This window comes from Dromiciops gliroides, chromosome 1 (genome assembly GCF_019393635.1).
Source record: "Dromiciops gliroides isolate mDroGli1 chromosome 1, mDroGli1.pri, whole genome shotgun sequence".
Taxonomy (NCBI): Eukaryota; Metazoa; Chordata; class Mammalia; order Microbiotheria; family Microbiotheriidae; genus Dromiciops; species Dromiciops gliroides.
The window spans coordinates 677,375,250-677,397,778 of NC_057861.1; the positions used below are offsets into that span (position 1 = coordinate 677,375,250).

The 22,529-nt window shown below is 41.1% G+C and overlaps 1 protein-coding gene across 5 annotated transcripts in view; it reads left to right on the plus strand.

The window, feature by feature from the left end:
- DOCK3 (dedicator of cytokinesis 3) overlaps positions 1 to 22,529 on the plus strand; it is a 529,377-nt gene that overhangs the window by 464,476 nt on the left and 42,372 nt on the right. For all 5 annotated transcript variants that reach the window (XM_043985259.1, XM_043985293.1, XM_043985275.1 and 2 more), the window contains 4 exons: positions 585 to 678; positions 5,148 to 5,296; positions 13,397 to 13,483; positions 19,670 to 19,774. In XM_043985259.1, the coding sequence (XP_043841194.1) occupies positions 585 to 678; positions 5,148 to 5,296; positions 13,397 to 13,483; positions 19,670 to 19,774 (435 nt within the window). The remainder of the gene's footprint in view (positions 1 to 584; positions 679 to 5,147; positions 5,297 to 13,396; positions 13,484 to 19,669; positions 19,775 to 22,529) is intronic.

Sequence of the window (22,529 nt, forward strand, 5' to 3'; positions counted from 1 at the left end):
AATATATTTGCTGCTCATCTTAGAAACAAAGGTGCCGGGGCAGCTAGGTGGCACAGTGGATAAAACACCGGCCCTGGATTCAGGAGGACCTGAGTTCAAATGTGGCCTCAGACACTTGACACTTACTAGCTGTGTGACCCTGGGCAAGTCACTTAACCCTCATTGCCCTGCAAAAAAAAAAAGAAAAGAAACAAAGGTGCCCAAAACAGGCATTCTCACCTGCACAGATGAGTAGAATGGCTTCCACCTGAGGCAGAGGAATTGTCAGCCCTGCCCTGCTGCACGGGCCTTAGGACCCACTCAGCAGAGCTGTTAGTAAAGGAATATTTGCTCTGAGCATTTTCTTTTCTCAACAGGAAATTAGTATTCATATGAAAGCTCTTCTCTATCCTTTTCCTCTATCACTCCTAGGCTCTGGTTCATACATGACCTCTCCATGTGAATACAGCACCAGTGTGCATACAACACCAGCACTCCCCCAGTGTTAGTGGGCTACACTGGACACAGAAGTGAACTCAGGAACTGACAGCTTGTCCCAGAATTCCAATGCCCTCCTTAATGTGAATTTCATCTCACTCTTACAGAACTTTTACAAATCTGAAATCAACAAAGAGGAAATGTACATCCGATACATCCACAAACTGTGTGACATGCATTTGCAGGCTGAAAACTATACTGGTGAGTACTGGCTATCTCCCCCTCCCCTACTCCCAGCAACATAGGAGGTGGAAAAACATGGAGGACTCTTTAACTGAGAGACCTAGAAACTGGATACAGAGCAGAGCAAGAGACTCAACCCCCATGAATTCCAGCCACCAGAGACCCAGGACCTGGGGACAGAGCAGAGCATAATAGAGGCTCAACCACCATGAATCCCAGCCACCAGAAAAGCTATAAAAGAACTAATGGGTCCTTTCTTCATACTGTTCTCCTCCCCTTCTTGGTATCCCAGCCATAAGATGAGTGTTCAGGGAGCAGCGAGGTGGCACAGTGGATAAAGCACCAGCCCTGAATTCAGGAGTACCTGAGTTCAAATCCAATCTCATATACCCTCATTGCCCCACAGCAAAAAAAAAAAAGAAAGAAAAGAAAAAGATGGGTGTTCATAAGCTCATATTAATGAGGAAGGAAGAGAGGAAGGGAAGTTAGCATAGTGTGTTAGAGATAAAGTGTATACAGAACCAACATTCTTACTCTTCCCAGCCCTGACATCACCCCCGCCTCTGTATAGCCCCAGCTTCTTGATGCCTATGTTATCTATTATTTTTCTTCATTGATGCCCCACTCACTGTGCCCCCAAGGACATCCTTAGCCATTTGAGTGCATCATTACTTCCTCTCTACTCCTAAGTTCTGTGGGCCTGTCCTTGAGCTTCTGTGAGAGCAGGCATTCTTTGTACTTTCCCCATCACAACTGAAAGGAAAAGAAAATTAAAACCAGGATCTTAACAAGATTACCACATAATCGCAATTTTCATAGCAGATTGTAACAGCAATAATGTTTAAACATAATCTCAGCTCTACTCATAAGGATACCACTGGCACTTAACAGCAAAACAATTCCTGTGTTTAACTGATGGCAGAGAATGTTACCCGACTTCCTGAAATGCCAAGCATGTGTCTTTCTGTAAAATTTAAAGTTAAAATTATTGAAAAGTTGTTTTAAAAGCCCAGGGAGCAGTTCTGTATCCCTTTGTGCACAGCATAACATGATTTGATTTCTAATGGTCTTTCAGGTTTCACCAACATGTTTTCATTCCTAACATCAAATCTAAAAGGAAAAATAACATCTTCTCCCCAAAGGCTAAATTTGGATGAATGTTTTGTCCCAAAGTCCACTGTGAAGATCAAGGATTTCACTGCCTAGTCATTCTCCAGATCTCAGAAGATAGTCAGCGTACGTTTTAGGGTGTCCATGAACAGGAGAGCAATTGGCCAGAAATGAAACCTCCTAAAATTCTTCATTTCCTCCCAGACTCTTAGGACAGTAAAGTGAGTTACTTTTTAACAGTACTGAGAGAAGGAAATAACAGGGGATATTTATAGCTTCTGTTTCAAAAGGGAAAACTAGTCAGCATGGACTGAACTATTTAAAAAGTGTTGGTACCATGCAAGGAATACAAGAAAAGGAGAGCCTGCCATCCCTTCACACAGAGACAGAGCTGAGGCAACATGTTGGACATGCACAAGAAGTCCTCAGGCCATGAGCAGGGAACAATAGAGAGAAAAGGGAACACATGAGCAGCATCCTGGCCAGGCAACTTCCTCAGAGATGGTTTCGGGGGGAAAGGGACATTTTGACTAGTTCTCAGAGGGTGAATTGTTGGACAACCAGGAGAATGGAATGTAGTTTGGGGAAGTAAGTTTGAGTAGTACCTGAGCACCTGAGCAGGAGAGTTTGGAAATAAGAACTTTGCCAATATGAAACTTACCAAAAATGCTCAAATGAAATTGGAAGGCTTAGCTAGTCAGACTGATTAATAAGAATCCTGCACAGTGGCTCTAATTCCATTGGAGTCATCCCTTAGAACTTGGGGAACCACATCATTCCACTAGTATTATTTTAAATAACTCTAATTTTCTCCTCTTGCAGTAAGATGGCACAGTGCCTCAGCACTGGGCATCAGTGTTAACTCGGGCCACTTGGAGCAGGGGACTCCCAGCATTAGGCTGTAAGCCCAATTACACAATAGGCAGGCACTCACACCCCTTCATTTGGATGCCATTTTTTAAAACCAAACTATTTGGAAATGAAAGTGATGATGGAGAGTCATTTCCAAAACGGTGGCATTGGCTGAGTGTGGGATTTGAAACAATTGGCTGGCTCAGTAAAGATTAATGAAATACTCCATCAATATTAAATCCTGTTAGAGGATTCTAAGATAGGAAGAAAGGATGTGCAAACAAATTAGGCAAAGAAGTCAAAGGAGAAGCTACAGATATTTTTAATAATGCATCTCCATGTTCAAAGGTGAACCTCCATTTCAGATTAACTTACTGACAACAAACAGGAAAAACATTTCCTCTCCTGTTCAAAAATACTGGAGAAGAGAAGCTAGGTGTTTTAATAGCAATAGTGTAATTCAATTAGGCAAGCATTTATTAAGCATTTGCAATGTGTAAGGCACTCTGCTAGTCATTGAGGATAGAAGGACAGAAAGAAAAATAAATCCCTTCCCTGAAGGAGTTTATATTCTTTTTTTTTTAATTTCTTTTTTTTAGTGAGGCAATTGGGGTTAAGTGACTTGCCCAGGGTCACACAGCTAGTAAGTGTTAAGTGTCTGAGGCTGGATTTGAACTCAGGTCCTCCTGACTCCAGGGCCGGTGCTCTATCCGTTGCGCCACCTAGCTGCCCCCAGGAGTTCATATTCTAAAGAAGGATGCAGTATATAAACAGATAAGTTAAGACAAGATTAGTTGAGGAAAGAGAAAGGACTAACAAGTAGGGGGAATCAAGAAAGATGTCTTTCCCATAGGAGCTGACACCTGAGCTAGGTGGCACAGTTGATAGAGTTCCAGACCTGGAGTCAGGAAGACTCATCTTCATGAGTTCAAAGCAGGTTTCAGACACTTACTAGCTGTGTGACCTTGAGCAAGTCACTTCTTTGCCTCAGATCCCTCATTTGTAAAATGAGCTGGAAAAGGAAATATCAAACCACCCAGTATCTCTGCCAAGAAAACCCCAAATGAGGTCACAAAGAGTTGGACATGACTGAAAACGACTAACACAAGAGCTGAACCTTGAAGGAAGCTAAGGATTCTTGGAAGGGGCGGAAATCCATTCCAGGCATGTTCAAAGGCACAAAGATGGGAGTGAAATGCTGAGCTCAGGGAATAGAAAGTAGGTCAGTTTGTCTAGAATGTAAAATGCATGAAAGGGAGGAGTAGAAAGTGTCCAAAAGTAGATGAGTTAGATTGCACAGGGCTTTAAATGCAAAATGAAGGAGTTTTTATTTTAAGGAGCCACTAATGACTCTTTTGCAGGTGAATGACATAGTCAGACCTGTGTTTCAGGAAGATTGCTTTGGCATCTGTGTGAGGAATGGATGGGGGAAAGTGGAAAGGATAGAACATAAAAACAGGGAAACCAAAAAGAAGTCTGTTACAGTGGTCTAGGCTAGAGGTGATACAAGCCTCAACTGACCATGAATGTGGAGAAGGGGACAAAAATGAGATGGGGAGGCAAGAGAAAGAAAACTGAGCTATTGATCGGATATGGGCTTTGAGGGAGAGGAAGAGTTGAGGAGTAACTGAGGTTGTAAACCTGGGTGACAACAAGGAGAGTGAATAGAATAGAAATGGGGAAATTTAAGGAAGGATGGGTTTGGGGAGAAGATAATGAAATATGTTTTTGGACATGTTAAGTTTGAGATGCCCATGAAAGCATCCAGTGGAGATATCCATTAGGTAATACAGGGCTAACTGGAGCTCAGAAGAGAGATTAAGTTTCAATATGTAGTTTCAAGAATAACTGTACAGATGGTGGTTGAACCCAGGCGAGCTGATGAGATGACCAATAGAGAGCGATGGAGAGGAGATGAATAAAGAGGGCGTCAAACAGGTAGGAGGAGAAGCAGGAGAAAACAGTGTCACAAAATCTACATCATGAGGCCAAGTCTGTTATAGTCATTACTCTTCTGCAGGCCTAGGAGGGATGAACCATTGGAGATGATTTTTGCTGCCTCCATTAGCTATAGAAACTAGAACTGCTCATCAGTTGATATGGGAGCAGATGGGGAAATCATAAATGAGTTCAACTGAACCTTTGGTTCTGACATACTGAGGACATTTCACCATGGGTCAAATTGGCCAAACAGCTTTTCTCTGGGTCTCTGTTCTCCACTCCCCCTCTATCTCTATGTTGAGTGAACATTTCTCAGATATGTTATAGCAGGGATTCCTTTTCAGGTTTAGGTTGTATGATAAAATGACTGCCTTCCAACCCTAAAATTCTGTGCTTCTGTGATCTCTTTAAGTGTAAGAGATAGGCATTACAGGGTTTTCCTACCTCTAAAGAGCTTTTTCATTCCCCTTGGTTTGTATATTTTTATTGTAACCTTGCCCAGCATGCCAACATGTAATTTGGACTTCTAAATTAAGACATTTTGAGCTACCTGGCTGAAGGTTCACTGCTCTATCTTCTCACAGAGGCTGCGTTCACTCTGCTTCTGTACTGTGAGTTGCTCCAGTGGGAGGACCGGCCTCTACGGGAATTCTTGCATTACCCATCCCAAACTGAGTGGCAGCGAAAAGAGGGTTTATGCCGAAAGATCATTCACTATTTCAACAAAGGCAAGGTATGTGATGTGTCCAGGATGACTCCCTAAAAGGCAAGCTTTCCCCTCTCCCGACCACTACCATCCCTCTCCATTACCAGCCTGGCTTCTCAACTAGATTCCTATTATGGGTTGGGCCTGGGGGGGAGGCGGGAGATGACAGAGAGAAAGTTAGAGATGGGGAGACAGAGAGAGAGAGAGAGAGAGAGAGAGAGAGAGAGAGAGAGAGAGAGAGAGAGAGAGTGTGTTGAGGTAGGGATGAAGGCATTATGTATTCATGCGTGTATCTGTGTGCCTGTATGTGCATGTGGCCACCCACACATAGGCTTGATAAACAACATACTTAGCTCTGGAGTAGGAAATGTGAGGGGGAACCAGGACCAACAGATTGAAGTTTGAGGAGAGCAGCTACCCCACAAAGAGCAATTTACATACTTTGATAATTGCTGATGCTCTTCATACACTTCTGTTTATATGTATTAGAGGCACCTTGAAGAAGTGATTTGATTTTCTAATCTACCAGAGTAAACATAAATGTGGGTTACCCAAACTAATGCATTTTAGGTGCAGGGAAACAAAATGAATGGACATTCTCTTTGGCCCCAGGCTGACCTTTGTTCCAACCAGGTGCGATATTCTTTCATTTACTTTATTAGTCCCATCAAATGCACTTAGCTGGGATTAGAGATCTGTGCACATAGTTGATTCAGCCTCCCAGAAAGCTTCCTGCTTCTTTATTTGTCCTGTCCCTCCTTTTGAGTGAACTTGGGAGAGAGTATTGCTAATTTGAATCTCTGTAGATGGGCAGGCTGGATGTGGGCCATAGTCTAAAGGAATTACTAGGTGCCTTTGGGAAACATTCTTTTCCTATTAAACTTTAAGCATATTTGTAACATTGAAATAGGACAGACAACCTAGGACACTGCACTTGGTTGGAGAGTCTGGCTAAAATTAACAGAAAATGTTTGGTTGGGTTTTTTTTTAAAGAATACTATCATCTGGGGGGAAAAAAAGGAAATTTTGAAGTTGAATGGCTTCTGCCCAGATATTAGAAAATAGAGGAAGAATTCTTGGTGCTCCCAACACATAGGAGATTCCTCTGTTTACAAAAAGGCATTTGGATTTAGATGGAATCTTTAGTGTATATAATGTAACAAATCACCTAGATCACAAGAGCTTTCTTGAAATTCAACTAAGATCCACTTTGTTTGGATCTTTAGATAAGCTTAAGACTTGTAGTCTATTGGATAGATCTTCCATGGAGAATTTATAGGCAAAAGTGAACAAAGCATGAATAGGTTATGATCTATACGCATGGAAAGAATACCCATGATGATATTGTCATGAGGGAAATTAGTGATGGTGGTGTCCTTAGGTATTCCTCTTTAAAAAATTACTCTCAGGGCAGGTAGGTGGCACAGTGGATAGAGCACTGGCCCTGGATTCAGGAGGACCTGAGTTCAAATCCAGCCTCAGACACTTAACACTTACTAGCTGTGTAACCCTGGGCAAGTCACTTAACCCCAAATGCCTCACACACACAAAAAAAAAGCTCAGAAAAAATTACTCTCACACACAAATCCAATAGAGGGGAGAAAATGGTTTAGAGATACTATTCTCTGAAATGCATTTCTCCTTGAACAGAAGAAAGGCAAAAACTTTTATAGATAGTAGATGGGGTGATCACCACCTGACAATGGAAAGTTCCCTTTGGGGGTGGGGGAAAGCTTGAATGAGAGGTGGTGGTCCAGACTTCTGGAGTTAGCTCTGTCCCCTGGTGCCCATCAGGCAGCAGCCACGCCTAATGGTCTTATCTCTCTTATGTCTCAAGGTATGTTTGTCCTTTAGCTTAGTAGGCCGGTTTAAACTTTAATAATCCCAAATTCCTTGATATGTCACATCCCCATAACAATATCATCAAAGTATAAATACAAAAGTATATGTTCAGGGCTGTCATCCATGCCTGTGCTATTCACACTGCAGAGGATGTGAAGTACCCAGAGTTACCTGTCTTCTTCCCATTATGGTCTTCCAAACCAGTCAGTCCCAGAGTCTCCTCAAACACACCCTGGTGAGCCATTTCATTCACAGTGAGCTGAGTGAGCACTTTAGTAGGTACCTACATAAGTGAGTTTTAGATTATTTGTTCTCCTCATTTCCTTCAATTAGCAAAGATCATTGAGGGAGTACTATATTTGCAGACCATCTGGTTGGGCTCCTGAGTGTGTGTGTGTGTGTGTGTGTGTGTGTGTGTGTGTGTGTGTGTGTGTTTTAATAGGATCTTTTCCAATCTTAATCTCTAGTAATAAGCAGACGAGCAAATTTAAATCTTACTTAGAAGCTTAGTTTTTAGAGAGCGTGAAGGAGGATCATGACCAGCCTGAGTGTTAATAAAATATTAGAATGGGAGAAAAAAATAGAATAAGAAGTAATCTGCAAAGAACTATAAAGCCCATCCAGCCACTGTTGACAGTTCTTTGCATTAGGGAACTTGGGAGATTGGAGGTTTCTGAGACAAATCCCTTCACTCATCCTTTTGGATTTACGGTATTCTTTGTTCTCTCTGAGTATGTGTTTATACAACACTCTCTATAACCCATGCAGAATGACCACCTTATCAATTCTTACTGTACGGCATATTGAGGAATTACTAGGTAAATCCAACTAATTCCCTTGGAAAAGGCGTTGGAGCCTTTGATTCCGTTCCTGGAATGACGAAGCCAAGTCACTTATGCCACAAAAGCAAGATGCTTTCTGAAGGAGTCACCCCAAGGGAAGAGGACTCAGGCAGAGGAGCATGCCAAGGAGTATGGTCAAAGTTGTCAGTGCAACCCAACAAGCACTTGTTGTGTAGGAAAGGAGGTGGCCAGAAAGAACAAGCTTAATGCCTCTTCTTGACTTTAAGGTATTTGAAGATAGCTCTCATGTTCCTTCCAGGGCAAACATCCCTTGTGCCTTCACTTCATGCTCATGGGGCATGACATCCAGTCCCCTCACCATTCTGCTTGCCCCAATTTTACCTCACTTAATTGCTTTAGATTTTTTGACTGCTAAATCATGTGATTTATTCTGCTGATCTGGCTGTCCACTAAAATGCTCAAATATTTTTCAGACAAATCATCATCTCACCATGTGCTTCTAGAATCAATTTCTTGACCCCAAGTGTAAGATTTTCTATTTCACCACATTTTATTCCTTCCAACTTTGCATCATTTGAACCCCTGCCTCCAAATTGAACCCTCACCTCTGACAAAGAAAGACAAGCAAAAGTATCCATTATAAGGATCAGATCTGAAAACATACATAGTACTTTTTCCTAGCAGGCACCACTTCTCTGCTGTCAGGGGGAATGAATGTTTCTTTATCTATTCTCTAGGACCTTCATTAGTTTTTCAGTTCGACAGCATTCCTCTTCCTTTTAGTGATCCTTTCATGATGTTGCTGGAATAACTGAGGATATTGTTCTCTTAGTTCTGTTTATTTCCTTCTTCATCAGTTTATATAAATCTTCCTATATTTCTCTGAATTCCTTATATTTCTCATCTCTTACAGCACAGTATTCCATTACATTCACATGCCAGATTTCTTCAATTAATGAATACCCATTGTATTTCCAGTTCTTTGCTACCACCATAGTGGAGACTGCTTTGCTATGTTCTGTATAGCGAGTACTGCTATAAATATTTTGGTTTATGTTGGATCTTTGTTTTGGTCTTTGACTTCCATAGAAAGAGTAACCAAAGAGGGATCACTACATCCAAGGTCTAACAGTTCGGTCATTTTTCTTATAGAATTCCAGACTGATCACTGGGGCTTTTCAAGATAGCCATCTATATTAAATATTATATTCTAGAACTTTCCCAGTAATGGAAATCAAGTCACTGACCTACAAATAGCAGGTTTCCCTTTTCTCTTTTTTTTGGAAAGTTTTCCCTTTCCCAATTCTATGGTACTTCTCCCATTCTCCTTTGAGCTTTCAAAGGTCACTGGAAATATCTCAGTAATCACATGCATCACTTCTTTCAGTATCCAAGGTGATAGTTCATTTTGGGCCAAGTGACTTGAATTCATCAAGAACAATTAAGTGTTCTCTCACCATTTCTTTGCTAATCTTGAGTATTAACTTAGTATTCAGCATTTTTATGTCTTTTCTTGCCCAGAGGTCAATCTCCTTGGCAGAGAAAACAGAAGCAAAATAATAATTTGGCCACTCCGTCTTCGCTTTGTCATGGGTCATCCTCCCTGAATAATAGTCCTATCCTTTCTTTGATCTTGATCTTTTCCCTGATTTTTTTAAACCCACAAACTTTTTATTGTGTTCAGCTTTTATGATCCAGTTTGTTTTGAGAATTAGTACCTCTGACACTGTGTCTCCTTCATTATCATAAACTCTCAGAAGGAATAGTTACTTCCCCTCACCCATTGCCACTTTAGCAATCAGTTCACATTGGTGAGTTTCAATTCCAGAAGAGAATGCATCCTTGTTGGTTCTTTTACTTTTTGAAAGATGACATTATGATTAAGGAAAGTTACTTGAGGTAAACTTCTCTGAACCTCAGTTTCTTCGATTGTAAAATGAGGGTGTTGGACTAGATAACATCAAAGTTTCCTTCCTATTTCTCTAAATTTGTGATCCTATAAACTTATAAAAACTATTAGATCCTCTTTTGGGCAGAGAAATAGCTCCAGAACATAACATAATAGTTGAGGTTTCCTGTCACTACTATATCATGCCTCTGTCTCAGACTTATCATCCATTTATTTCCCACAGTTATCTAGTTCCACTTTCTGTCCAGTGGTCTGTAGCATACATGGATGACAATATCATTTTTGTTTATCCTCCCAGTGATTCCCCCAGAGAGGGCTACCATTAGACACATAAAATCATTCTATACATACTTCTATTTATCAGTTCTTTCTCTAGATGCAGATAGCATTTTCCTTCTTATGTCCTTTGTAGTTAATTTGGGTATTTATAGTAGTCAAAATTACTTAGTCACTCAAAGCTGTTCTTAAAACAATATTACGGGGCAGCTAGGTGGCACAGTGGATAGAGCACTGGCCCTGGAGTCAGGAGGACCTGAGTTCAATTCCGGCCTCAGACACTTAACACTTACTAGCTGTGTGACCCTGGGCAAGTCACTTAACCCCAATTGCCTCACTAAAAAAAAAAAAACCAATATTACACTAATTTATTATTGTTGGAACTGTGAACTGATCCAGCCATTTTGGAGATCAATCTGGAATTATGTCCAAAGAGTTATTAAACTGCCTATAACCTTTTACCCAACAATACCACTACTAGATCTTTTCCCCAAAATGATAAGGGAAAAAAGAAAAAGAACCTATATGTTCTAAAATAGTTATAGCAGCTCTCTTTGTGGTAGAAAAGAACTGGAAATTGCAGGGATGCCAGTCAATTAGGGAATGACTGAACAAGCTGTGGTATATGATTATGATGGAATATTATTGTGCTATAAGAAATGATCAGCTCTGGGGAAACTAGGTGGTGCAGTGGATAGAGCACTGGCCCTGGATTCAGGAGGACCTGAGTTCAGATCTGGCCTCAGACACTTGACACTTACTAGCTGTGTGACCCTGGGCAAGTCACTTAACCCTCATTGCCCCACAAAAAAAAGAAAAGAAAAGAAAAAGAAATGATCAGCTCAATGATCTTAGAAAAACATGGATAGACTTACATGAAATAACAAAGAGCAAAATGAACAGAACCAAGAGAACACTGATCTTCATCCAAATGGTCTCCACCATGCTTTCCCCCTTAGCTTCCTGGTTTCTTCACATAGGTATGCCTTCCTGATATGTGATGCCACCCCCACACCCAGGCCTTGTTTATTATACTGCTTCTTTTGAATAAAATGCACCCATCCAGAGCCACATTTGAGTCTCTCTTCTCTCAGTGAAATTTATTAAAGTCAAATTTGCCACATTATATTAGGACCACTAATTCATCTTGCTTGTTGCCTAAACCTTCTGTATTTGTGCATAAATATCTGAGGCCATAAATTTTACTACTGGTTCTTTCCTTGGATTTGTCTCCTGTGAGCTTCTGAGTATCTGAATAACTATTCTTCTTTCTTAGTTTAGCTTTTCTTTATCATATTATATATGATATATGATATATATATATGTGGGTGTGGGTATGGGTGTATATGTATATATACATGTGTATATATAACATTATATATGTTTATATACAAAATATATGTGTGTGTGTGTGTATATAAAGATATTTCTAGGCATTTTTCTCCCTTACCCATCCCTTTTAAGGCTCCTTTGATGAAATCTGTGAGACAACAGGCAAATATATTCTTACCAGCTTCTGTTAGATATGCTCCATCACTGCCTAGAGCCTCTCACTCCTATATTTTACGTCATGTTCAGAAATCCAAATTTCATTCTTGGATTCCATTTTCTTAACCAGCCAATTCATTCATCTGCCAGTGATCTTTTCTGCATTCTCTTCTCTATGCCTTGCCTTCCATGTGATGAAAATATCACTTACGTCCTTCATAGGCATAGTTTTAAAGACTACGGACAGAGCTAGTGGAAATAATCAGATGGTACTTAATGAGTTTTATAAGAGCTTCTTCTGCCTCTTGACTAAAAAGTAGCCGGGGGGGAGGGGGGCAGCTAGGTGGCGCAGTGGATAGAGCACTGGCCCTGGATGCAGGAGTACCTGAGTTCAAATCCGGCCTCAGACACTTGACACTCACTAGCTGTGTGACCCTGGGCAAGTCACTTAACCCCCCATTGTCCCACCAAAAAAAAAAAAGTAGCCAGGGAAGAAGGAAGAGTCCTTCCAGAAGACCATTATATGGCTAGCATACAGTAGCCTCTTCTCCTCGGCATGCATGGGATAGCCACTAGTAGGGTAACCTAGGTCATAGTGCCATTGCTAATATCTAAACCCCAATATTCAGATTTCCCTCCATGACTTTGACTCCTGCCAGGCTCCCTTTATAATTCCTCTTTCAGCAAAATTGCCAATCTTTATAAGGATCTCTGAATTGGGGTCAGGCCTTGAAATTAGAGTTCAAATGCCCATTAGACAAAAAGAAAGAGAACAGTAACGATGGTAGCAATTGACTACTTAAACTCTTCAGGCAGAGGAGCCAGTTATACCTAATGAAAAGTATCATTCACAAATCATGTAAGTGAGCAGTCCTCAATAAAAATGCTCTTGGCAGGAGACTCGGGTGTTTGTATGTTATTCTATTTAACCAGCACTTACATAATTGTTCTTGTGGTTGGTCTCCCAGTGTTTGCCATTGTCTGGAAATACTACTACTAGCTTGAGAGAAAACTAAAGGATACTCCGTATTGGAAACCATTGATCTGACAATGAAAAAACCCACCGTCTTGTATAAATGTATAACACTTGTTGGGTTAGTGGGCCTGTGGGGCATTTGTCACTAATTTCAGTGTATTGTATCCTCTCTAACTAGCTGTGTAATATTTAATTTGTAGAGCATATGTTTCTTCAAAGGATAAAAACTGTGATGGATTTGTGGGGAACTTGACCCCAAATGAAGTACTTAGTGTTTTCTTTCTCCTTGATGTTATTGCAAATAGTATGGGAAAGAGAAAACGGAGGGAAAATGTCCAGGTGTACCTGCAGTACTAAGAATGAGAGAAGCCAGGATCCCATAAAAAGGGTGGAAATAGAACCAAGCACCACTTACTGAAGCTTAACACACAAGCCAAGTGTGCTACTTTTGATGGTCTCGTTACCATAACAACACGCATCCCCAGTGCCTGCCTCTTCTTTGTAGTATTTGGCATTCCCAAAAGGCTCCTGAAGTAGGAGTTTTCAGAAGGCCCCATTTTGTGCTTCTCTTTTTCCCCAAAGCATGACTTATGAGATCTGGATAAGTCAATGAAATGCATCATAGGCCTCGATTTTCTACTTGGTGATACAAAGCCTGTATCAGGGGATAGACATCCATAACTTAAATGTTAATCTTGAAGAAGAAACACTTAGCACTTTGCATTTAGGTTTGGAGTCAATTATCTGAGAAATGTGAGCTGTCATGCTCTCATCCTAGTCTTCCTGATATGAATCCCTGTGGTCCTGAGGCCATCTTCCTGTTTCTGTTGCAGAGCTGGGAATTTGGGATTCCACTGTGCCGGGAGCTCGCATGCCAGTATGAAAGTCTCTATGATTATCAGAGCCTTAGCTGGATCCGGGTAAGTGGACAATATATACCTTACCCTCCTCTAGAACCGCAAACACAGGCTCCTAGAAAAGTACCACAATCCTGGGCAGTTTTACTTTATAAATTGTCGATGATTTTCCAGTCAAATAGTCTCAGTGCTCTTTTACTGATCATTCTCTGTGGACCTGGTCCCATGTTATCCCAGGCTAGGAGAGACACAGCACAGAAGAGATGAGATTATCACACATTAAAAAAATGAGAGGGCAGCTAGATGGTGCAGTGGATGGAGCACCGGCCCTGGATTCAGGAGTACCTGAGTTCATATCAGGCCTCAGACACTTAACACTTACTAGCTATGTGACCCTGGGCAAATTACTTAACCCCAATTGCCCCGCAAAAAAAAAAAAAAAAGAGAGAGAGAGAACCAGCAGTACAAAGCAGTATGCAACTAAAATCTAAACTGTGATACAGACTGTAAGTCCAGTAGAACTTCTGACAAGAGAGAAAACAGCATGAGCAGGAGTGGACTGGAATGGCTTCGTGTGAAACATATGTAGCATAACTTTATATGTAGGTGGGCCCTTAAGAATACCTACTTCAGGGCAGCTAGGTGGCACAGTGGATAGAGTACCAGCCCTGGATTTAGGAGGACCTGAGTTCAAATCCAGCCTCAGACACTTAACCCTTACTAGCTGTGTGACCCTGGGCAAGTCACTTAACCCCAATTGCCTCACTAAAAAAAAAAAAAAGAAAGAAAGAAAGAAAAGAAAAGAATACCTTCTTCAGGTGGCCATTTCCAGGGAAAGAAATTTGAGAAGCTTCATGTCATAATGGAAAGAGCCAAATTTGGATTTGGTATCTGAGAAACTATGTCCAAAATCGGCTCTAAGTCTATTGTTATTATTATTAACAGATAACATAGCAGTATGCATAGAGGGCTGGCTCTAAAGGCAGAAAAATCTAGGTTCAAGTTCTGACACATACTGCCCGTGTGACCTTGATCTTAACCTCTCAGTGCCAGGAATATCTCTCTAAGATTATTGCTCTGCAGAGTAGCTGCTGATCTATATTGGTAGAAGGGGTTCCCTCACTAAGAGTTCATTGCACTGACGAAATCACAGATTCAGACCATGAAAAAATCATCATCCTTATCATTTTTATTCACATACTTTTAATTTTTCTCTAGGAGCTCCCTAGGCCAGGAAAATCACAGGCCCAGTGCTGATACCGGTCCACTACTTTGTAAATATATTTAAGTCATGAAGACTTTCTTTTTTTGTTTGTTTGTTTTTTGTGGGGCAATGAGGGTTAAGTGACTTGCCTAGGGTCACACAGCTAGTGTCAAGTGTCTGAGGCTAAATTTGAACTCGGGTCCTCCTGAATCCAGGGCCGGTGCTTTATCCACTGTACCACCTAGCTTCCCTCGTAAATATATTTAAAAGACACACAGAAAATGGGGATCAGAGAAGGTTAGGACTGCTGATCAGGGTGGATGGATAGATGGATTGTGGTAAGGAATAAGAAGAGAAAGGAAACAGGACTAATTTTAACCCTTGTTTTGGTTCTGTCTTCTCTGCCAAGAACAATCATCTTTGGATAAGAAAGTACAGAAAAAAATGGGTAATAGGGAGTTGAAACCCAAGATACATGGTGTTTAGTTTGTCAGTCTTGTCTGATACTTTGTGACCCCATTCAGAGTTTTCTTGGAAAAGATACTGAAGTGGTTTGCCATTTCCCCCTCCAGCTCATTTTACAGATGAAGAACTGAGGCAAGCAGGACTAAGTGACTTGCCCAGAGTCACACAGCTAGAATGTGTCTGAATCCAGGTTTGAACTCAGGTCTTCCTGACTCCAGGGCCAACACTTCTATCCACTATACCCCAAGATAAATAGGGAGATAATAAGAGAGAACCTAGCTACCTTAGTTGGTTCAAGTCATTAAGCCAGATGAATTGCATCCTACAGTACCAAGAGAACTAGCAGATGTGATTAATGAATCACTGTCAGTGATCTTTTAAAATTATGTAGAATGAGGGGGTAGCTAGGTGGCACAGTGGATAAAGCACCGCCCCTGGATTCAGGAGACCTGAGTTCAAATCCGGACTCAGACACTTGACACTCACTAGCTGTGTAACCTCGGGCAAGTCACTTAACCCCCATTGCCCAGAAGAAAGGAAGGAAGGAAGGAAGGAAGGAAGGAAGGAAGGAAGGAAGGAAGGAAGGAAGGAAGGAAGGAAGGAAGGAAGGAAGGAAGGAAGGAAGGAAGGAAGGAAGGAAGGAAGGAAGGAAGGAAGAAAGAAAATTATATAGAACAGGAGAGGTATCCCAAGACTACGCAAGAGCAAATGTTCCAATTCTGAAAAAATATAGAGCTTCCAACTATTAGCCAGTTGAACCTGATTTCAATCCTTGCTCCCCCCACCCATCCCAGCCCTTCCAAAGAAAAGTATAGTCAGTTAACTTCTAGAAAAGCAAATAATGATCACAAGATTCAGCATTACTTTAATCATACCCACAATATTCAAAAGAGCTCACATTTCTATAGCACTTAGAGGTTTACAAAGTACTTTACAAGGAGCAGCTAGGTGGCGCAGTGGATAAAGCACTGGCCCTGGATTCAGGAGGACCTGAGTTCAAATCCGGCTTTAGACACTTGACACTTACTAGCTGTGTGACCCTGGGCAGGTCACTTAACCCTCATTGCCCCACCAAAAAAAAAAAAAGTACTTTACACCCATTATCTCATTTGATCCTCACAATGAGATTGATGTTATCATAATCCTTATTTTGCATATGAGGAAACTGAAAACATGTATTAGTTAACTGAGTACCCAGCGTCACTCAGCTATTAAGTGAGGTGAGATTCAAACTCAAGGGCTATTAGCCCCAAATTCAGTGTTCTATCCATCATACCAGATCATGCCATACTAACCCCATTTCCTTTTTTGGTAGAGTTACTAGACCAAGAGATCTGGGGAATTCTGTAGGCAGAGTTTGCCTAGATTTTAGCAAAACATTTGGCAAAATCCCTCAGGCTCCTATGGCAAAGATGGAGAGACATGGACTGGTTGATAGGAGTTGGGTGGGCTGCTGGATATGAAGAGTAGTCACTAAGAGCTCAATGCCAGTTCTGGAGAAGGTCTCTGGTGGAGTGCCTTGGGGATCTATGCTTGACTCAACGCTTTTTTGTTTTGTTTTGTTTTTTTGTTTTTAGTGAAGCAGTTGGGGTTAAGTGACTGGCCCAGGGTCACACAGCTAGTAAGAGTCCAAGTGTCTGAGGCCGGATTTGAACTCAGGTCCTCCTAACTCCAGGACTGGTGCTCTATCCACTGTACCACCTAGCTGCCCCCTGACCTGATGCTTTTTGACAGTGTTTCCAATGATTTGTATTACTGCATAGGGAATATGCATTTTCAACTTGCAAAAGGCACAAAATTAAGAGGGACAGTAACCACACTAGATGACAGAGTCAGGATCCAAAAAGAGCTCGACCAGCTAGCATGTTGGACTAAATTTAATAAAATGAAATTCAACAAATACAAATGTAGATTCTCATACTTATAAAGCTGGTTGTATTCACATGCAAAATAGGACGATAGATATGTGCTATGTAGAAGTTTGTCTGAAACAAATTTGGAGGTGTTAGTAGACTGCAAGCTGAATTTGATTGAGCAGCGGCAGGCAGAACATTTAATATGACCTTAATCAACACTAAGGAAAATAGAATATGCAGAACAAGGAAGGCAACGGGCCCCCCTCTTCTCTGCTATGGTCATCACATCTGGAGTACTCTTTTAATTCTGGACATTAATTAGAGCCAGAAGGGCTCTTAGAGGCTGCCAAATGCAAACCCCGCCTCCCTTTTATAGAGGGGACGCTGAGACCCAGAGAGGGAAGACAACTTCCCAAGGTCATACAGGCTGAGCTGGCCTTGGACCCTGGTCCTCTCTCTCTCCAAGTCCGGTGCTCCTTCCTCCATACTAGGCCACCAGTCCTCTTCCTGATCTCAGTACAGGCTTGGTCTCTGGTATATGCCGTCAAATGTGACCATACTGTTAATTGGATTTGCTTCCCTGTTCTTCTTTGTTAAAGGAGACAGTTTGCTAGGTGCAGGGTGGGTCAGTATATTGGGAGATGACTGTGGTAAAGACTACTGAAAATGACTCGGTGAAAAAAGCCATCAATAAAACTTTGTTTTAAACTTGGAAATGATACAGAGGAATTTTCGAATACCCTGAACCTTGCTCCTGTCTTTGAAGCCCAAACTGTTTCAGTGCCCTTTAGGGCATTAATTATGAGTAATTTTCCATGGATTTAGAGGCCTGTGGCAGCTGAATTGTCTTCTGATTGTTAGCATAAGTCTTAGATTCCAGTATCCCTTAAATTATCAGCAAATTTCTGGTAATATCTTTAGCACACCAAAGATCTGTGTTCTGCCCATTCAGCTAACTTTTCTTACACTCAGGCATCTCAAACTTGTTTCTTGAGCCCAGAGGCACAGTTTATTTATTTGTTTGCTTTCTAGAGTAGACTTCCACTCTAGTGCCTCATTGCGGTGTGGAGGCGAACCTGGGTTCTTAAAGACCAAGCCGATGGCATATATACTACAGAAGGTCAGGGTGAACCACTCAGGAAGGTCTTCAGGTTTGGACTCAAGGTCTGTTGGAGACAACCAGATTGGCTGTAGAGTGACAAATTGTTTGGCTAAAATAAATCTATTTTTTTGTTTTGTTTTGTTTGCGGGGCAATGAAGATTAAGTGTCTTGCCCAGGGTCACACAGCTAGTAAGTGTTAAGTATCTGAGGCTGGCTTTGAACTGGGGTCCTCCTGAATCCAGGGCCAGTGCTTTATCCACTGCACCACCTAGCTGCCCCCTGGCTAAAACAACTCTAGAAAACTGTCTACTTAGTTACCAGAAGGGTTCCAGTATAAATTAATGGAAGAAGTAACCAACAACAAAATGTACAGCTCTTTGAAGTTGAAGTAATTGATTCATTTCTTTGTAGGGGCTACTGAATGTAGCCAAAAATAGAATCATAGCATTTTACAGGTCTGTCTGCCTTTCAAAGTTAGCCTCAAACCCTTTTGTTCTTTCTATAAGGGAAATTCCAGGGTCTGGATTTAGTAATACGATGAATTTGTATTCAGTCTAAAAGACCTGGAGAACTGGGCAATGGCGAAGGAACCAGGATTTTGATGTGTTGGCCCCCAACACAGCTGGGGTTAGTTTTCCTGTGCCTGCAATTAGGACAGCTGAGATTCGGTCACCTCTGCCACTACCTTGGAAATACTATAAGAAATACTATAAATCATTGTACATAAACAGACCTTCTGAGGTTAAAACCAGTCTTCCCCCCAAGACTAGGAATAAGTTATGCATCAGGTATGTAGGCAGCTGAGCCATTCTCAAAGCAGGTCCCCTAAGAACCTCTACTTAGTGAGGTTTGGGGGTTTTTGTGTTTTTTGGTTTTGGTTTTGTTTGTTTTTTGTTTGGGGGCAGGGCAATGGGGGTTAAGTGACTCACCCAAGGTCACACAGCTAGTAAGTGTCAAGTGTCTGAGGCCGGATTTGAACTCAGATTTGAACTCAGGTCCTCCTGAATCTAGGATGGGTGCTTTAGCCACTGCGCCACCTAGCTTCCCCCTCAGCTGAGCCATTCTCATCCCCAGTCTCAGCAGCTATACCCAGAGGGAGTCCATGGACTTCAGATGAAGACTGTGGAGTTTAGATATGTCAGCAGTCAGGAACAAAGGTGAGGAAGGCAATGATTCCTAGTCCACTGCTGGCCTAAATAAGAAGTACCACAGGATAAGGGTTTACATAAATGAGAGCAGAAGTCAAAATCTGGATTTCTGTATAGAAAGTCACTTCAGACTATATAGCTACCAAATAATTTCTGGGTTTGCTCCCTGGTACTATTCTTTTCTCCTTATGGGCTGAGCTGTGAGCAGTCAAGGACCAAGCAGGATAGGAATGACTTCATGTAAGACTATGGTTGACTGTATTCTACTACCTAATACCAGTCCTTAAAGAGAAGAGCCCTTGTGTGAAAATACTATAGAAATGTGAGCTATTGTCCTATGTGGGCTGTGGCTGATGTACTTCCCTCCAAAAAATACCAAGGATTTTATGCTGCAAAAACTGGTTGTACACCAAGATTTGGAAACTTGACAGTTTGTTAATTATATGTGAAGCTCATCAATTATTCCATTCACAGAAAATGGAAGCAACCTACTATGATAACATCATGGAGCAGCAACGTCTGGAGCCTGAGTTCTTCAGAGTTGGTTTCTATGGAAGGAAGTTCCCCTTCTTCCTCCGGGTGAGTAAATACGATCTTATTAGATCTTAAAGTATTTCTCACTACTTTGATCAAAGCACAGATTTTATTGAACCTTGCTCTCTACTTTGTTGCTTCTCCTACTAAATTCTGCTTGGCATTTGCTTAGAAGGCATCAGGATGACTGAAAGGTGTTTGGGGCCACCTCCACTGGGTTGGCTATTCTCCTCTTAGTCTATTGCTTGAACATTTCTCAGTTTTTAGTTGCTATCAGGAATTTACAAAGATTGTTATTGTCACCAAATCAACTGAAACCCGAGGAGGGGAGTTTTAAATCAATGAGTAAGTACATAGGAATAATCTGATATCTAAACTTGGAAAAACTCCCAAGTCTCAAAGTCATTTGCCTAGGATCTCCAGAAATGTATGTTTCTTGGGCACTGAGCAGATGAGGAGCTCTATACAACCCATCACAAAAGACACAATCCGTGCCCTCTTGGACCTTTGGATACAAGGAAACATAATAAATCAGTAGAATTGGCCTTATTAGGAGCCAGTAGGTTTCAGTTTGGACTGTGTTTTCTGGCCAGCCTCAGTCTCCCACAGTGACATTGTTTTCTTCACCTTCTCTTGGAAGACTGCGCTAAAATATAAAGGAAAACCTAACTAATAACTGACTTGGTACTGATGACAGCAATTTGACAGCCCATCTTCCCCATTTAGCACCACATCTGAGTAGAGATTTGTGTATGGTGACTTTGTTCTTGTCATTTTGGATAATATAGGTGGTCAAAGACAGTGGTATCCAAAGTGGGGGATGTGCAAGACAATCCACTGGGATGTGGAAAGGTCATAATCTACCTGCTATTTATGTTTATTTTTTCTTAAAAAGAAATTAAACTTTGCTAATATTTAGTAGAAATATTTATCCTGGCACGTTCACTTGCTCTATCTGTCAGATGGCCATGTAAGTTATGTGAGGTCTCCTAATGTAAGAGCAAGAATTCCATAACATGGAAGGATTGATCAAGGTACTCTCACTTGATTAACTTTCAACATCTTGCATTGAGATACAACTAATGTGTGCCTGGTTAAATGGGTTTCTGGATTATATTATCTATTTTAACTAAATCAACTTTTGCAAAATGGACAAATGACTTTAAAATATTCCTGCAAAGAAATTGCTCATAATGCAAGCATGAACAAATAACAAGAAAATAATGGAGTTGATGCTTAGCCTACCTACCACTAACTCAGCAGTCACGTTGGCAGTCTAATCAGATCTAACAAGAAGTTGGCCAAAGAATTTTGAAATTATCAAGATTATTTGAAAGAAATATGGAGTCACTTCCACCATTATAATTGATAAATCTCACTCTTAGTATTTGCCTTGAAATATTAGCTAATGATGATAACAAGCCATGAAAATTAGCAACATTTAAAAATTATTCTTTGATTGCCACAGAATATAGAAATGTGTCACCTATAAACTTTTGTCATAAACACATAAATTTAGAGTTGTAAAGAGACTACTGAGGTCATCTGGTCTAAGTCCATCATTTACAGATGAGAATACTGGGGATCAGAGAAGTTAATCGACTTGTCCCAGGTCACACAGTAATTATCTTTTTTTAACATTCATTTGGGGGGGGGGGTCATCAATGAGGGTTAAGTGACTTGGCCAAGGTCACACAGCTAGTAAGTGTCAGTGTCTGAGGTCTGATTTGAACTCAGGTCCTCCTGAATCCAGGGCTGGTGCTTTATCCACTGCGCCACCTAGATGCCCCCTTAGCATTCATTTTTACAAGATTTCGAGTTCCAAATTTTTCTCCCTCTCCTCCCCTCTTCCTAAAATGGTAAGCAATTTGATATAGGTTATATATGTCACACAGTAATTATCAAAGGCAGAATTTGAGCCCAGATTCCCCTGTCTTTCAGCTCAGGGCTATTGCCCAATTCTGCTGAGCTCCCTTTAAAGGAGATCTGCTGCATGTTTTTGAAATTTGGAAACAGAATTTTCTCACCTGTTTAAAAATATTACAAATGAAGAGATTTTGTGTTTTGAACGCTTTGTTTAAAAATATTAAAATGTAATATCTTTTGATTATTTTACAAGAACAACTGATCTACAGCAAGGAAAATGGAAGTCCACTGACCAACTTTCAAAAAAAACCTTTTGAATGGAAGGGAGAGGGTGGAGGGGAGGGGAATGAAAAAAACAAGTATAATGATTTAGTAAGCATAGATTACGCTAGATTTCTCCCATTGGTGTCTGCCTACCTTTGTAAAGTGGTTTTTAACTTACTAAAATTAAGTATCCAAGTAAACTGACTATCATAAAGTGTTAACCAAGAGTTTCCAAAATAAGGAAGCATATTCAGTCACAAGTGATCATGAAGGCAGCTTAATATATATGGATAAAGAGGTATCTTTGAACCCAGGAAAACCTGGTTCTGATACTTCTTAGCTGTGCGACCCTGGACAAGTCACCCTTCTGATGCTCTAGGCAACTCTCCAAAATGATGTTACAAAAATGTTGCTAGCCTGCATGGGTAGAGATAGTTTCCTGTACCAATGAAATTGCAGGTCCTATTCCTACCCCTATTCAAGCACATGGGGAAGGTAGGTGGCACCATGGTGCACAGAGTATGGAACCTGCACTCAGGAAGGCTCATCTTCATGAGCTCAAATTTGACCCAGACACTTACTAGCTATGTGGCCCTGGGCAAGTCACTTAACCCTGCTTGCCTCAGTTTCTTCATCTGCAAAATGAGCTGGAGAAGGAAATAGCAAACTA